The sequence below is a fragment of the Thunnus maccoyii genome, chromosome 24 (genome assembly GCF_910596095.1).
Source record: "Thunnus maccoyii chromosome 24, fThuMac1.1, whole genome shotgun sequence".
In the NCBI taxonomy this organism is placed as follows: Eukaryota; Metazoa; Chordata; class Actinopteri; order Scombriformes; family Scombridae; genus Thunnus; species Thunnus maccoyii.
In genome coordinates this window covers 8,052,506-8,070,625 of record NC_056556.1, presented here as the reverse complement: position 1 = coordinate 8,070,625, position 18,120 = coordinate 8,052,506, and the positions used below count along the sequence as shown (strand labels likewise).

The following is an 18,120-nucleotide window of genomic DNA, read 5'->3' as shown; positions in this document are numbered from 1 at the left end:
ACCTACATGTTGGTGATGCATATTCAATAACTCCTGGTGCGCCCTAATACAAAGCCACTATGTGTTTGATTTCGTAAGCTACTTTTAATTTTTCTCTCCTGTTTGATTTGGCATGTAAATGCATTTTCTGTCTTCGCTCTCATCTCTCTCTTCGCCTTCCACAGCAGATGGACGTAGAGGTTTGAACAGTTGGGACTCAACGCTGTGTAATTGTTATTGCGGAGCAAGCAGAAGGATGTGTGGTGGTGATAGAGTGCTATGATGGCAAGGGCTGATACTTGTGGCCGCCGTGTATATGCATTATGGCCGAGCAGAAGCTGCACTCAGTGTCATTGCTTAAAAACACTCACTTCAGTTGCTCTCTTCATCTCCTGTTGCCTCTCTTGTGCTCTCTCGCTCTCTCTCTCTCTCATTCACGCACTCTCACATGTAGACATACTCTCTTGGCAGCTCTCTAAAACACTCACACACTCAAGGACACGCACTCTCTGTCTCTGCATACTGCAAATGGTCGAAGAGGTGTATATCTAGGCTTGGCCCTGGGGCAGCTGATGGATAGATGAGGTGCCTTTTTAAATTTAGATGCTAAAGAATGAGCTTAGAGGGAGAGTGGCAGTGGTGTGGGTGTGAGTAGATTAATTCTAAACAGGAGGGGGGCCATAGGCCACAGAGAGGCTTTTGGCACCATCAGTGCCCTGATTTAAACACAGCCTCCCGGCCCAAAGTAGTGCCACTACATCTCTACTTCATAAAACCACCTGCTCGGGCCCCCTGCTCCCCCAACTGCTCGACATTATACAGCTCCAGCCACCTCTACACCAGGCGTATCTCACACCTCAGGATCAAGAGAGGAAGAAAAAGGGAGGGAGGAAGAGTGAAGGAGGACATCTGTGTGTGTGTAACAGAAAGAAGGAGAGAGCGCTTTTATACTCACTCTGTGATCCCGAAAGACCCGGGAGTCGTAAACTATGTCGGGCTAAACTCTTGCTCTCGCTTTCCACTCTCGGGGCAAACGTTTGTGTGTGTGTGTGTGTGTGTGTGTGTGTGTGTGTGTGTATAGGGGTGTGTTTTGGTTTCTCTCTCATCTCCCTGAGCGCTGACCTCCATTACTGCCGGCTGACCCTCCTTTCCCGTCTAGCTCACTTGCTCACTTCCCCTCACACACACACACACACACACACACATATACACACACACACTTGCTCACACACATTGGGTGATAGACTGGCAGAGCCCTGCGTTACTGGTGCATGTTCCAGCATGTGTGTGTGAAAGTGGAAGTGTGTGTACGCATCAAAACACACTAAATTAGTGTATTATTAAGCCTTTGCATTTCACATATCAAATAATCAACTCAAATGCACATATTTGCCAACACAAGCAAATCACGCTGCATCTCTCACATGCATGTCCGCAGCCACCTGGGGAGCCTTTTGTTGCTGTAAAGTGTGTGGTGTTAGGTTATATGTGTGTGTGTGTGTGTGTATATGAGGATTTTCAGAGTGTGTTTGGAGCTGGCACTCCAGTGGCTAGTTTCCCAGTGGTGAGGCGTGAGCCTGCCTTTAGATTGCTGTTTAACAAGCCGGCAGACAGAGCATATTGGCTCTGGACCCCCGCTGGGAGAAACAGGGAGGGAGTAAGAGAGGATAAAGGAGAGGAGGGAGGTGGAGGGAAAGATGTAGGGGACAGGAGAAGAGAGGAAAAAAAATGGGCATAAAGGAAAAAAGAAGGTGGAATGGCAGCCATGTTGCATCGGTGGTCTCTCTAAAGAAGGATATAGATGGAGGAAAAATGAAAAGTATTGACTCCACCAGTCAGCACCGTGGTTAGAAGTCGACCAGTCATGTATAACATGATTTTAGTCGGGATCACCACATTTTTCCGTAACAGTCATTCATGAGTGTTACCATGGCAATCCCATGTGCATTGTATGGCTTTATTGATCCCTATTGCCATTAGTCATTCTGTCACTCGCACAGCATTGTCACAGTGATAAGCTAATGCTGATGCATAAAGATCATGGATGTACTGTTAGAAGTGGATACTGGACTCCAAGACACCATTCGTTCCAATGACAGTTGTTCATCCAACATATAAGCCAACAAAATAAAAAATAAATAAAAACATGATCTTTTTTGGTTTGCTTTGGCTCTCTTCCATTGGGATGATGCCACACAGAAAAAAAGAAGCTTTTCTCCACTGACAGTTAATAACAAATAATAAATCATCAAATTCAGAATACTGAGAGTAGTAATTAGGATTCATTCAGAAGGGATTTTTTGCTTGCAATACTGTGGTTGGCCACCGGGGAAAATGGTAAACTATAAAGTTTAAGGTGTCGTCACATGATATTTCTGGTCACCATTCACTTCTGTGATGGTTTCGCAGGTCAGAATTCACTATTGTTTGACTTTGACTGAGCAGATGTGCTTTTTCAGCCATAATGTTAATCTAAAAATAGATTTAGACATTTGTTGGCATTTGTTTTGGAGGTTTGATATATTTCAAAGACTTTTTTTCTTACATCTCTGACATATAGGCCATTTAGACATTTGGCCAAAGAAATAGTTGATCTGTAAAGTGTCACATAAGACAAAGAAAAGCAGTAAATCATTTCCCCTGAGAAGCTGGAAATTTTGGACGTTATTGCTTGAAGAACAACCTACATGACTAATCTATTATCAAGATTGTTACAACTTCATGTTCAGTTGTAAACCAACTGATCAACTACAATTTACAGCTTTACTGACAAAGCAGGAGAATCTTAACATCCAATATCTAACATGACATGAAGATGAGCTTATATCCTTTTCCAAAACCTGGTGATAAGTAAAAAATAGTACTTGTGAAACCCTGAGCGTGCGAAAAGAGAGAGGAAGAGAGAAAGAAAGGTGACAAAGACAAGTTGGGTAGAGTTGGAAGACCTTCCTCTTTTTCTTCTCTCCTCTATCACTCTTGGATTCCAATAAAGCCATATCTCATAAACAAGTACTATTTTAATAGTCTCGTTCAATACATGCCAGGCTGTACAGTGTTCACTATTTATTTTATCACTAGCTCTGACTGAGATGGTAGCCTCATAAGAATTTACCACCAAATGCACAATCCCACAAAGTGACAGGCTCGGGCATCTCTTTGACAAGGCTAGGACTTTACAGCTCACACACACACACAAACATGCACACACACAGACGAAGATAGATACAAATTGTTGTGATATAAATACTCACGTCCATGAATTCCACGTTTGCTTTAGGACCGGTGGTCTCGTTTAAGATTTTAATAGCTACAGGGATCTTCACGGTCTCACCTTCTGGGACCCAGATGCCCTGAAAAAACACAAGCAATCACCATAAATGTGCTGCTCTAAGTCTCAATAAACATGGCCAATCACACACAGCTAGAGCCCTGATGATGTTGATGAGGACTACCTTTGTTTAAGGGTACCCTGCTGTCTATTCTGTGCAAATCTAATTGAAGTGCCTGCAAATAAACAAACCCATTGATTCAAATCGCGCTGCACACCTGCAGAAAAAAAATGTAAAGTCATGAGAAAACTGTCATGTGGGGAAATTAAAATTAAGAAGTCTTTTAAGTCTCTACTCACTCTGTTCTGCCTTAATTCAACCACCTGCTTCATATAAGAAGCTGTGGAGCAAAATGCTATGAATTGATGATGGAGGAATGTATATGCAGATGAATTGTAGTAAAATATGGATATAAATTTAATCAGGCCCATCAATTCTGCAATTGAGAGGAATTTGCAGCTACTGTAGTTGTGGAGAGTGCGGTATTTATTCAGTGAGCTTGCTGAGTTTTGGGGTGGTAAGCATAATTTTGCCAAGGGCAGTGAAATTGGCAAGCGAACAGCAGTTTCCGTTCCAGGTCCTTGAGCCGCCCTAGTCTCATGTCTGTCAGGAAACATTGTTACAAAGGGAAATGTTTATGCTTATTGTTTAGGTTGTCAAGCAGGGTTGTTCTACTAGTGAGAGGGCAGTGATTGTTGAGAGAAACTTTGTGCTTCTCCACCATTTAGCTGACTCACTGATGTTTGATTTATAATCCTGTGGCCCCACGTTGTGTGTGTACATACACACACGCACAAACACATACACACACCAGCTTGGCGCTTGTAAATGCAGACACACATACTGACCTTGTAGACTGTTCCAAAAGCTCCTGAACCCAGAATCTTGACCCTCTTCAGCTCCGTCTCTTTAAGGATCCGCAGCTGAGCCTGGTTAGGGGCTGTTCCACTGGGGGTCAGGGGCTCCACCAGCTGACAAAAAAAAAAAAAAAAACACAACACACACATATTTAGAGTATTTATCTCACTTGCTACCTCTTTTTATAGCAACTAGTGCCAAAAACACAAGAAGCATTCCTCTTGGCTACTGTCACTACTGACAACTCGAAGCATGCCTTTCTTTTGCTTCAAGTCAAAATATTTTCAACCTATTGCTGTTGGCACTCTGAATGCAAAAAACACATCTTAAGAGCTGTTGGAAGTGTGCAGCAGTGTGACAGCGCTCTATTTAAAATAATAAATAAAAAGCAAGTCTTGGAGAGAGAAGTGCGAGGCGGACGTGAAAGGTTTATTTGGCGCAAATAAATAAGCAGCCAAAGAAAAAGACTGTCCTGTCCTGATTTTGCAGTGCACACACACGTTTATGAAATACAAATAATTCAGGGGTGTGAACATGAAGTTCTGTGAGAACTGGCAGATACCGATGTGGGCCACCCTAAACAAATCACAGTCGGGTGTCAGCTGCTATCAGAGCAGACAAAGAGTAGCAGCTCACCAGCTGTGCACATATAAAACCATTCCAATTCAAGGTTATGACAAGCCTCCTCCATGCTGCCTGGCTGCCAGTAACAGCTGACACTGAACAGCATCCCAGCAGCTGGCTGGCCACCCGCCTCACTACTAGCCACTCAACAAAGCCCCGGCTACTAAATATAAAGAGCAGGAGCTGGCACCTGTAACCAAGCTGTGAAAAGATCTGAGCCAGAGGGAAGAAGGAGCCACACACGTACACATATTGAACCAGAGAGCATATACTGCAGCACACATCACAGAACACATGCATGTAGGGTACACAGATTCACAAATATTGACAACATATGCAAATTCAGTCTCATATCAACAACAAATGCGCACAAAAACATAGAGATGGAAGCACACACACACACACAAAGCACATGTCAGACCACATCTCCACACACACAAGAAGTCAATGCTGATCGATACATGTCTTAATGAGCCTATCAGCCTATCGGGTCCCTCATTCGCTGCGGTTTATCAGCGGCATAATCACCCAGCTCAACCACGGCCATCAAACAATATAATGAGACCATATATCAGTCGGTCAGCCATACAAGCACTTACTCAATGTGATATAAAACCATCAGCACAATAGAACCGGCAATTGGCACCGCCAGGCCAGTCCGCAGAATGGATGACATTGCCTGCAGTCTGGCAATGACATGTCGTTTAATGGCTATTGTTACGGCGGGGCCTGAAGGCTGAGTGTAAGCCTGCTGAGATGTCACTGCAGGAAGTGGGTTAGCAGACTGAACTGGGGAAGGAGCATGAAGGATAAATACTAGAGAAAGACAGAGGGGAAAGTGAGGATGAAAGAAGGGAGGGAGTAGCAGTGATAGGGAGACTGAGCGATTGTGAAATGGTGATGCTACTAGTCCTTAAGTCTTATTTTCTTGAAAAAATACAAAATGACATGTAAAAAAATCAAGGTTTTTAAACAGAAATGGAAATTTGAACACCTACGCTCCCATGACAACTGGGCAGATGCTGATGATGAAGAACATGTGATATGATAGAAAGCTGAGAGCAGCTACTACTTAGACTCTGAGGGAAATTTGCTCTGTCAACTGCTATTTTCAATGTCAAGAACGACCATCATCTCAGTCAATAAACTTCAAGAAATGTCTAGCACCAGTTGTTGCTTTGTTGACACACGATACAGAAATCTGACTTAGGTTGTGCTGCTTTAAAATACTAATGTTCAAGATCCCCTTCAGTCATGTTTTAAGACGTATGGCTCTTAAAGGTGCAGTGTGTAGAATTTAGTAGCATCTAGACTTGACAGAAATGGAATATAATATTCATAAGTATGTTTTAGTGTATAATCCCATGAAAATAATAATTGTTGTATTGTTGTTACCCTAGAAGCCCTTTATATCTTCATAGAGAGTGGGTCCTCTTCCACTGAGGCTGCCATGTTGCACCACCATGTTTCTACAGTAGCCCAGAATGGACAAACCTAACACTGGCTCTGGAGAGGACCTTTCAGGTTTTTCGCGAGTTTCGTGGCCACCATAGGTTCCCCTACACGCTTGGAAGGGGAGGGGAAGAGGAGGGGTATTCAGTTGGTTGCAATCTGCAACCTCACCACTAGATGCCACTAAATCCTACACACTGGTCCTTAAAAAGACATGGTGACCCAGGGTGACCTATCAAGTAGTAGGCGTACTGTGTCAGGCCTGTAAATAAACTGTTAAATTACACCGACTCACCGGCTGCTCACTTTATTAACCACAACAAGAAGGACAAGTTTTGGTCACATCCATCATACAGTATCAGCCTGGTATTTGGGCAAAGAGTGTCTTTGTGCATGAATAACCAAAAAACAGGTGACGCTGTGGGGAGAGAGAAATGGGGCGATTCAGAAAGAGAGAGCAGAGATGAGACACAGGAAGGTGGTGACGGAGCAGTAATAAGAGCAGATGGTGACAGGCTGGAGCTGTTATTGTTTCATTAGGACTGGACTGGACTAACGAGTAGAGGAGAGGAAATGAGGGGCCATTAAATAAGATACAGACCTGTGGCCCCCAAAACTCTCTTGAGCTCTCCTTCCCTCACTCACACACAGTCACCACACCACTTTATTTACCAGCTAACAGTGCACTGTGCCATTTAGAGCTATGAGTCTTTGGGAATCTCACAATTCAAAACCAATTCTCGATTGAATGAATAGAAAAGGGGGAACTATTTTCTCCAGTATAATGTGCCACACCAATCACTGGTGTACTTAGTCCACTGAAATACAATATGAAACATAACTGGCAATTAAGATAAATGGTCCGCAGCCTTTTTATTCTAAAAAGTTAACTGCAGATACTTGATAATAAAAAAAACAATCTGGCTTGCATTACATTTCCTCTAAAATGTATTTGCTGTTGCAAATTAGTGGTGTATAAACATAATTTCTAGGAGACAGAAATGATGTCTGAACTTACTAAAATAGTTTCAGTAAACAAAAATAATTCTGTGAGATGATTAGATATCCTGACGTATAAAGAAACATTTCAATCACATAAATTGCCTTGTGTGGTGCAAAAACTACGATAACAATTTAACTACAATTTCCTCAATATGTCTGTTAAAACAAACAAAAAAGTTGTTGCGATAATGGAGCTACATTGATATGATGTTCAGCAAATTTAAATCCCAGAGGTGATTTTTATAGCTGATGGCGTGCATCAAATAGTATTTTATAGACACTTCCATGATATTCAACATGACATATTTGGTGTCTTTTGAATCACTGGGATCTCGACTTAAATTTAACATGAGGTTCAGCGTGTTTGAACAATGCTCGGCCACGTGCATTTGTAATGACGCCCTCTATCAGTCTGGCCAGGGATAAACGACGGGAGCTGTCCAGCTTTCCTGAATGCTGAAATCCTTCTCGTGTGAGAGCAGAGGAGAGCATGTAAGCAGCATGAGCGCTGTCCACACCCTGTGGTGCTGAAACACTCACATGGGCCATGTCTTTACAAAGCAGTTGGAAGAGGACCTTGAGGGAGGGATGAGAGGGCCGATTCCAAGAGCATTACTACTGCGTCATTGGTCCGGGGTCAAAGTTCAAGGCCTGGGGGTGGCGCTGCAGCAGTGAGGGGACTCTGCTGTTTGTGTTGTCTCTCCCCTGTGCAAAGCTATTTGTTTTTAGGGGATTCTTCAAAAAGCACCACAGTGAGAGCCTGTTATTTTTTTTATACATTGGTCTCTATGTTTCTTTCAAGGTGAGAGAGAGGGAGAGGAGGAAAAACAGACAGTTAAAAAGATAGAAGAAGAAAGTGTCTGTTCACAAGGGAGACAGACAGATAAATAGAGATACAGAGATCAAAATGGAGAAAAAAAAAGAAAAGGAGAAAGTGATGATGCAAGAAAAGACAGAGACAGAGAATAGTAAAACAAAGACAACAATAAAGAAATGAAATAGCAGTGTGTTTTGCAAGTCAACACAGCCTTCACACGTGTGCTTGATATGGAAATGCCGGCTGAGCGCTCGGATTCCGTTTTGACAGCGGCGTACTGGAGGCATCTTTTTCCTGTCTGACACAAGAGGTGAGCTCTCTGTTTGAAAAAAAAAAAAAAAAAAAAAAAGCTATGGCGGATAGGCAGAGAGAGGGGGAGTCCCTGAGCCTTCGCTGTCCCCAAATCCCTCATCCAGACAAGCTTGATCTCCATTCACAGACACAGACTCAGCTCTATTATTCGTTTGAATAGAGATTCCGCATTCGCCAGCCGTCCAAAGCCTATCGTGCGGTTTCATCAGCCAAAAGGAGCCCTCTGGAAAGTGTGATACAGACTGTAAGGAGTGCAGGTTTTTAGTATGCTGGGAAGGTGAGTGTGAGGAACAGCATTCAGAGGGAAGGTGAACTGGAGGAAGAGGAGTATCTGTGTGTATGCGAAAAGTATTCATATATTCGAGGAAGGATTTTGAATTTCAGAGTGAAGCAAAGAAACCGATGCCTTATGAAATGAGTTCTCAAGCACGTTATGTTTACTTGAGGCATATGACCATCGCTTACAAAATAGTTTGACTTTCATGTAGCTGGACTTGCACAACATGGACACTTCTGGATTGAAGCCCTTCATTTTTTCAGCTCCGATGACAAGTACAGATCGCATATTCATTTCTCTGCAGGCACAAATCACAACTGTCAAGTAATGATATCTTCAACTGTTGATCTGCTGCTTTGGATTTTACACAGAATGACCTACATAGACTGAGCAGGTTCAGTGTCGTGGGCATGACACTATAACAGCCGTTTTGGGGATTGAACCCATGACCTCGTAATGAGTGGTCTGTCTAACCTGTAGGTCTACCTGCCAGAGGCGTTAAAGATTTTGTTATGTCTAATTACTTCTACACCCAATTAGGTCTCCGTTGAGGATGGGGAAATTGACTCGGATGGGTATATTTCACATCATCCTGGTACTGAGTCAAGCTTTGCAGAAGGAAAAGTCTCAGATAACTTTATACAAGCAGATGCAAAAGGGGTCAAGAGTATCCTCCCCAGCCCCTCCTTCTCTGTGACAGTACATTAGCGAAACTGCTTGGACCGAAGACTTCCCTCCCGGTCAAGAGGCTGTCGGAACAGGGCCCGGTTGATTAAGATGGATGTGTGTGGTCAGGATGAGGCAGAAACTGCCCATGGCTGCCCTCCTCCAGCTCCCGTCTCTGGCCTGACAGCTGTCTATAACACTGCTGCCTCTACCTGTAAATTATCCTAATGCAGACTGACAGGCAGCCTGCCCCACTCCTATAGGCAAGGCCATTCAGCGGACCTGCAGTGATGACATAACTCCTGTGCCACGCACAGGAAACATAGCGGGAGAACGTGTGAGTGCATGTAGCGACACAAAGGTGATCAGCCAGAGCATGAACGTACATATGTGCAAAATAAACCCTGCTCTCACCTACACCTCAGTGTTTGACTCTCTCCGTTGAATATAAAATCTGCTCTGCTCTCTAATGCTTCCCAGAAATGAACCCTCTTCAAGGCCAGACCGATGGGCGATGGCCGCCATGCATAATTTTAAAACCTTCTGTGCACTGTGTGGTTTGGCTAAGTACCACAGTCAAGGTTTAATGTTTCAAGGTTTGCTTTTTAAGTAGAGTTGGGTTGGCATCCATCTAGACAAGTACAGTACAACTTTGAGGTAAAAGATTTACAAAAAACTCAAAGAAATTCGGGAAGCACAGCATCAAAATCTAAGAAAATAGAGGAAAATCAAACATCAAAAGGATCTAATTGAGTGTAATTAAGAATATTGTTAAAATTTTTCCATTTCATTTTTTGCCAGATTAATAGCAAGGTAGATACCTTAGAGGAAGCTTTTTCCAATTTCCCCTCTGGGATCCATAAAATTCATTATACCGCCGTAATTTGTTGATGAAAATACTGCACAAAGCTATTAATAATTTATTCTGTAGTTGCAGATGCAATAATTAATTGTTTGATTTATAATTCTGCATCCCTACTGTAGACAAAAATTACCTCTTTATTTTTATTTTAATTTTTCTTTCTTTTTTTTACAATAAATCAACTAGAAAGAATGAATGTTTTATCGTTTTGTGTGAAAGAAACTGAGTGAAAGAAAATGTTTTCAGCTACTTTAACACACATTTCCTGTAGAAACTGATTCACACACACACACAAAATCTTTCAAGTTATGATCTTCGCCCTCTCACCTCCGTCTCTAAGAAGCGCCGCAAGGCCCTCTTCTTCTTGATGCTTTTGCGTCGAACATAAACGGCAACGCTGAGCGCCAGGATGACGATGATAAATAGCCCACCGATAATGCCAGCTGCTATTAGGGGTGTCCTGTAGAGACAGAAGCATTAACAAAGCAGATGCATTAAAAAACTAAAAGGCACTTTGAAAGAAAGTGCAAACCTCAGCCACTGCTGAACAATTCTTCAAAACATTATTCTTATTAATTTAGATTTAACTCAGGATTTGAACAAAAGGCATGTTCAGCATTTGCAAGTAGCGATGAGGAAGGAAGACAAAAAAAGCTTGTTTTCACTTTAGTGCACTGTATATGTTGAGCACCTGAACAGTTGGTTCTTGAAACTGCCAATAACTAAATGACTGTGTAGCTTTATAAATAAGTAATTTCCTTTCTGCTGCTCCTTAACTGATGCTTGACTCCTTCTAATCAAACAAACTCATTCTCCTACAACCAACGTAAAAGCTTTAACATGTCAGTTGGGAGGTTTGATACAACTTCTCCCAGCTTCTGACTATCTGTTCTCTTCATTTTGTAATCCCTCCATATATCATTTTCCCTCTCATTTTCTCAAGTTCAGGTGGTTTTAGGAGGTGTGGGAAAAGCTTCCATTTCCACTACCATGTTTCCAAATAGGCCAGCCCTACAGAGCACACAGCTATTTCCAAATGAGAGATGCTTTCATTTTCTCAGGTCAGAAGAAGAAGCCTTTAAGGGTATGTGCTCCTTTTACTTGGGTTGGTGGATAAACTAGATTTTCTTCATATTGTAGCCCTGTCCAGTCATCTCTAGCATAGATGTAACAAGTCACGTGACCTAGCTTTAAAACCTCAAATAAATGAGAAATTAAAAGTGTATCTTTAACAAATTGCTTCTGAATTTTCTGATGAAATTCTGCTTAAGGCAAGCCTAAAGGTTGAAAGTTAAAAGCTCTTTCTCTTCACTAATGATGGCACTAATGCATTTGCCATTTACATACCTCTTTCACTTGTGTCTACCGTTATGCTACCACTCAATTCTGTCCTTCTATTACTGTCTTTTTTCGTTATCTTTCCTCTCTTTCCTTCCCATCTGTATTCCATTTTCACCCTCTCATCAACGCCAGAATCCTCTATGTCCTGCTTTTTTTTTTTTTTTTACTTTGGAAAACACAACCAGATTGCATAAAATAACACACGCTTCCACCTGATACTTGAAGTTCAAAACTCTATTAGTTGTAGAGGCCATTAGCAGCTAATGGAAGACTCATGTACCATGGAGCTATGCTAGAGCAAGGTGCCGCAGCGTTTGCCATATCGATTGTGGCGGACCTAAAGAAGGGGGAGCTTGAAATTTACAAAGAGGCTGCGGGTTTCGACATAATGAGATATACGGCCATGTGGTGAATAGTAATGCAGCAGTTTGGAATTATTAGGTCGAAGGGGGGGAAGAGAGACGAGGAGAGACAACAACAAAGAAAAGAAACATATACTGTAGGGGTTAAAAAGAGGAGAGAAAAAAGAAAAGACAGAAAGGGAAGTGAATTTACATACAGGCAGAAAGACAAACAGCCATGTAGGAGAAGGCAGGCTCAGGAGACGAGAAAGAAGAAGAGAAGGAAGAGGGAGAGAGCAGAAAGAAAATGAAGGGCAAAATGTAGAAAAGAGACAAATAACAGTGAGTGAGACAGCACTAGGTGAGAGACAAGGGAAAGGACTTTTCTAATTAGGAGGAAAGGATTTACAGCGGAACAAGCAACACGGGGTCATCAGATGAGACGGGGGAATAATGCCATTGTAAGAGCAAAAGAACAACTCTGGGACTAGAGACTTAGCACAAGCCTCCCAGAGGAAAGGAAGAGGGCTCATTTCTGTTTTCCTGTGTTAAAAAGGAGCTCTAAACCCCTTGTTATGGGTCTGCTGGTTTCTAATGAGTTTGTAACTCTTTTGCTCTAATTGTAAAAATCACCTCTTTTTTGTTGGTATGTTAATGTTGTTGTGTCACATACTCCGCTAGACTCTTTCTTGTTGCTGTGTTTCCTCCTCTTAATGGTGGCATCAGTAGCACTGGTACTTGTATTAGTAGTAATGGTAGTTTTTTAATGGTAGTATTATGGTAGTAAGAGCTTAAGGTTTTTGGGGCAAGTCCAACTCAAGTCTTAAGTCAACCAAGACCAGTTCAAGTAAAGTCTCAAGTTATAAGTCAAATATTTCAACTACTGGATGGATTGCCATCAAATTCTGAAAGACATTCATGGTCCCCAGAGGATGAATCCTAATGACTTTGGTGGTTGCCAGACTTTTGCTTAAGTTCCACCAGCAGTTGAGTGTGAAATATCCCAATATCTACTTCTACATCTACTACATGGATTGGCATAAAATTTTGCTCAGACATTCATGGTTCCCAGATGATGATCCCCCTGACTTTTCTCTAGCACCATCATGAGGGTGAAATGTGGGGTTTTGAGTTAAATGTCTACACAAGTGTTGGATTCATTGCCATAAAATTTGCACAGACATTCATGTCCCCCAACTCTGGTGATCCATTAATATTTGATTTAGGGCCATTATAAGGTCAAAATTGTAAGTAATACTTCGTTTTATGAACAAATACCACAAAACTAATGACATTCCCATCACCTTCAGCTGTGTTTTGTATTTATTGCTCAAGTCAAGTCTGACAGCAGTTATTTCCAAGTCAAGTCTCAAGTCCTAATTTTTGTGACCTTTGTTTGACTTAAGTGCACAGGTCATCTTCAGTAGTGGTGGAAGTAATAACAGTGCCAGCATAGTTTAAAGAGAATAAGACCAGTGTTGATTGTACTGCACTACTTGTGCTACTACTTCCACTGACAATAATTATGTTGTGGACAATAATGATACTTCATTACAGAGGTTTCGTCGACACATCCTCACATATTAGAGTAATGTCATTCACACCTTTAGACAACAACAAGTTTAATTCCTTCTAAAGTTGTCTGTCAAATGTAGAATTCAAAACTGACAAGAAACCAACAACGCTATGCTGTACAAACTGTTAATCAGTATCATGAAAAACAGTGTTTCATAGGGATGTTAATGAGTAGTGGCAGGATCTGATGGTGGTTTCCCAGTCCCACATTACAAATGTATCCTGAGATCCCTTACCTGTCCATCATCCCAACACAATCTTGGAGTCTTGGCCCGACGCACCTGCAGGGCAGACAAACCAGAGAGATCGTCCATTAAATCAGGGACACGTTATGAGTAAACCTCATGTTATCTTTCTTCCACGTCAATCAGCTGTCACTGGGAAGGGACCTGTGGAAAATTGAATCCCGAGCACGGCTGACCACTTGTCAATATGACAGGAGGAAGTGTTTCGGGTGGGAAAGCATTGTTCTTCTTTGTTTCACGTGATATTTCAATTGTTTTTCAGACTGAGGAAACGTTCCTGGATCAAAATTGAGCATTTTCTAACCAAAGTATTGTGTTAAACCTTCAGGGAAATTGGAAAATGGAAAACACCATCTATTCACTATCTATCAAAAATTAATAACTTCTCACAGAAAGTCAATATGATGTGGACATTTAGAAACAAAGCAAGACTTTATTTTCTCTATTGAGTATGTGTCCCTTTATTTGAGAAGCTGAAACAGGAACGAGGTTGAGAAATATTGGGCGTGATGTTGTGGAACAGGTGTAGATTCGGTGTCAGGTTAGTGTAGGTGGTGTGTAGATAAATATATTCTGGGATGACAGAGTTTACTGTTGAGCCTTCGAGGGGTGTTAAAGGCCTAATACATTCCCATCACAGCTGCTTTGCTCTAACATCCAAGCCAGGCCTTCTCCATGAACATTGCAGCAAAAAAAAGATAATATAGGTGCAACAGATACATGTTTTTTTACAACAATCTTTGCTTTGTCTTGTACTATTCCTCACCAAAGTCAATTTAGAACCATAAAGAGATGTTTGGGTATCATTTTTCATTTTGGTGCATTTACTTTTCTGATAAATATAATCAATTAAAACTATAGTAATGCTTTATCTATTTTTCTTTATTTCATTTTGGATCTCCACCCCACATTTACCTTCTTTCCAAATGCAGAGAATACTTACATCTACTACTATCTGAACAATCAAAGCCACTGGGACACAGTGCTGATAACACACTGATCACAGCTCACTTCTCATTCACATGTGAGATGTGGAGTTTTTTACATTAGGTAAGGAGAAGTGATTAGAGCAGACTCTTCGCTACTCATTAATTCAGGCTCCTTGAGTGGAGGACTTTGAACAGCAGGAGAGACACAGGAGAACAGTTTATGAATACTTGTGTGTATGTGTATGTGTGTGTGTCTGCAAGTGGACGCTGCATGGGCACACAAGACACAACAAATTACACAGCAAATTAGGAGAGCGGGCTAACTTTGGAATTAAATCTGTGACAACTGTGGCTCCTCTAAAGTCACTTCGTTGTCAATTAAACGGTGCACCAAATAGGTAATTAGCAAGCAATCAGTGTCTGTATCCAAGTTGGTGTGCATGAAGGTGTGTTTGAGTGTGTGTTTTGAAATTAATCACATAGTTTCCTTCTTGGATTAAGCAGAGAATAAAGAAGTTCCCTGACAAAAAAATACTCACGAGGCAGGCACAGAACATTCTCTTCTCTTATTTGGACTGTGTTGCCTTTTGATATCTGATACCTAATAGTTACATCCATAGACAGTATATAAAGATAGACATAACAAGGTGTGAGATCACCCTTTGAGAGTAGAGTAGCAGCTTATGGTCGGCATCATATTTTCCGTTTGGAGCCTGGACCTTCCAAATAAAGAGTGCCGGGTGTTGCCTTTCATGCTCTGGTACCACAGCCCATTACCTTGGACTGAAGCAAGCACCGGAAACCAGGGGAAATAATCAAGTACCGAAATATTGCAACAATAGTACGGCTAGGGAGAGCAGAAGGTGAGCTAACTGTCAATCAGAGAGAAGTAGACGCTTTTTGAATGGGAGTCAGTCGGAGCCAGAGATTTTGTTTGAGCCAGCATCTAACGGCTGACGGTGGCGTTGCACTTTCAGGTACTTCTTAATTGGCTTCAGCTTCAAGCCATGGTAGTTGCAGCTGGGTTGCATCTTTCTATCAGTATTTGCTTTTAATCACCTGCCCTGTTGAAGTGTCCTTAAGCAAGATACTGATTTTTTCCAAGCTCTAAAGGTGCTGTTTTGTTCCCGACACTGATCTTTGACCTCTGTAATGTCTCCCTTTGGTTCATACCCTTAAATACCCAGCTTCGACGTCTGTTTTGATGTTAAGCCAGCACACCCTGTAGCTAGAGGGCAGGATAAGATGACAAGGCATGATGGAGGTGTTGTCATGCCAACGACAGATTAGAGTCAGGAACGGATGAGTGTGTGTGTGAGTGAAAGCTACCCTCTCCTCTGCTTTCTACCTTCACTTGCTCATCACTTGTCTTTCCCTTCTCTTTCTCCCTGTTTACCCCCCAAATACCTTTTTTAAAGCTGCACTGATGTTATCAACATTTACAGTTAAATAAAATGACCTCCTGCTGTGTGAGAGACGGTACATTAAGTCCCCCTCGCCAGCCCTGTTGCTAAAATCAACACATTAACTTTGTTTGCTTCGGCCCGTCACCCATCATCCTCTCTGTTCTTTGCATGGGGGCCTGGTTACGTTTTAAAATGGGGGGGGCAAACTTAGAAAGATACATAATTGGCGGGGGCTCTGGGGGTCTTCCCAGTAACTCTAAAAGCAGATCATTTTAACCTACATCACCTCAAATCAAGGACTATTGCACAACTGAGAACGTGACTTTTGCTCCTCAAGACTTAAAAAGGCCATTTTAGTCGAGGACTTAAGACCTTATTGCGAAACTGCCCCTTAGAGTAAACTTGCGCCTCTCATTTATCCTGTATGAGAAAATGAGAGAATAATCATAATAATGAAGGCACAGAGCGGCTGGATGAATGGAGAGATCATTACACGGAGCGATGTGTCCTTGTATTTAAAAATAATTCCATCCAAAGTCTGACTAATACTTAAACTAAAGCAAAGTAGTCTGTAGAAGTCTAAATAACACTTCCCACCACTGAACATTTGACTATTTGATAATTCAGACACTTTTGCACTGTGAGGAAAAGCTCCACTCTGTCTGTCTCTCACTGTGCTGTCAGTCTGCTCCGATCGATCAGCGATGGGTTCGACTGGACCGGCTCAAAGAGTGGTCCAAAAATGTCTGATTTTTTATGACTTGTTTTTGTCAGTAGCTGGAAATAGTAAAATGATCATTGATGCAGGCTGCTTCAATATAATCAGCTGATTGTGCTGACTGTATGATGATAAGTTTATTTTTAAAAAGACAAAAATTGGGGTAGCAAAACCTTAACTTTGCTCCCCTTATTTGAATAATGGGGATACATTTGCTCCACTTACTCCATTGCTCAGACGCCTGTGGTTCTCTGACCATCCCCCACTCTGCAGCTGCTTCCTTAGTGAAAAAAATAAAAGGCCCAGGTTCAAAGTCACAGACGCACCAACTTCAAAAGACAAGCTTGAGAGGATGAAGATGTAAACCCAACACGTTGGCGCGTGAATTTCCTTTTTATCCACAGATTCCATGCTTCTGAGGACTTGTCTCGCTTTGACCTTTGTACTTACACAGTATGCGTACGTGTTGTTTGAGGAGAGACAGGAAAACAGCGGCAAAGCTGTAAGTGTGTTAACAGGTTTGTTGAGTAGTGTCTGTATTAGGGATGTGCAGAGAGCCAAGTATTTGTATTTGTATCTGTATTAGTCGACGCAGCAAAATTATTTGCATTTGTATTTGAATAAAAGTGTAAATAGGTGTAACAATCCTGTTTTTGTTTTTATTATACTTCTAATTGTAGGATATTAAAGTGTTAAAATAAGTGTTCTTTTATAAACTATTTTGTAAAGTAGAGTTCCCACATTGAGTCTCAAACCCTAATCTCCCAAACCACAGACAACTGCACTGACCACTCAGCCAAAGCTCAGCTCCATCAGACACATAGACCTGCAGCTTTTTATACATCCATGACACAGAGACAGACAGAGTGGGTGCAGAGGTGAGAGATGGAGAGAGCAATGTTACGCTAGCTTTTTTTCTTCCTGTAAACAAATTATTTTTACAAATATTTGTATGAAATAAATATTTGCAAAAACCCGCTATTCGATTTTGGTTCCATCCCCTCTCTGTGCATTAGTCTATCATATTTAGTTTATCATCTTTATTGTCCTTAAAACAATCTAACCTAAAATAAAACCTCTGCTATGATACACTTAGCCCTGAAACTCTACGTTACACCCTTAAACAAATCAATAATCATAGATAATCAACAAATAGTGAAAAATGCCATCACAAGTTTTTAGATACTGGTTATTTTGTCAGATCAGCAGTCGACAACCCAAAAATATACAATTTATAATGATACTGTATACAGAAAAAGCAGGAAATCTTTACATTTGAGAAGCTGGAATTAGTAAATGTTTGGCATTTTTTTTGTTTTTGATAAATGACTTAAATGATCAATCAATAATCAAAATTGTAAATTAATCCTCCAAACAGGGCATAAAA

The 18,120-nt window shown here is 41.4% G+C and overlaps 1 protein-coding gene across 9 annotated transcripts in view; it reads right to left on the bottom strand.

Moving 5' to 3' along the window:
* Positions 1-18,120, bottom strand: part of LOC121892375 (receptor tyrosine-protein kinase erbB-4-like) — a 270,376-nt gene that overhangs the window by 51,455 nt on the left and 200,801 nt on the right. For all 9 annotated transcript variants that reach the window (XR_006094399.1, XR_006094401.1, XR_006094400.1 and 6 more), the window contains 4 exons: positions 13,672-13,716; positions 10,506-10,638; positions 4,157-4,279; positions 3,231-3,329 (listed from right to left, as the gene is read on the bottom strand). Coding sequence is in view for 6 of the 9 variants with exons in the window: in XM_042405408.1 (XP_042261342.1) it covers positions 3,231-3,329; positions 4,157-4,279; positions 10,506-10,638; positions 13,672-13,716 (400 nt within the window). In the remaining 3 variants the exon portion in view is untranslated. The remainder of the gene's footprint in view (positions 1-3,230; positions 3,330-4,156; positions 4,280-10,505; positions 10,639-13,671; positions 13,717-18,120) is intronic.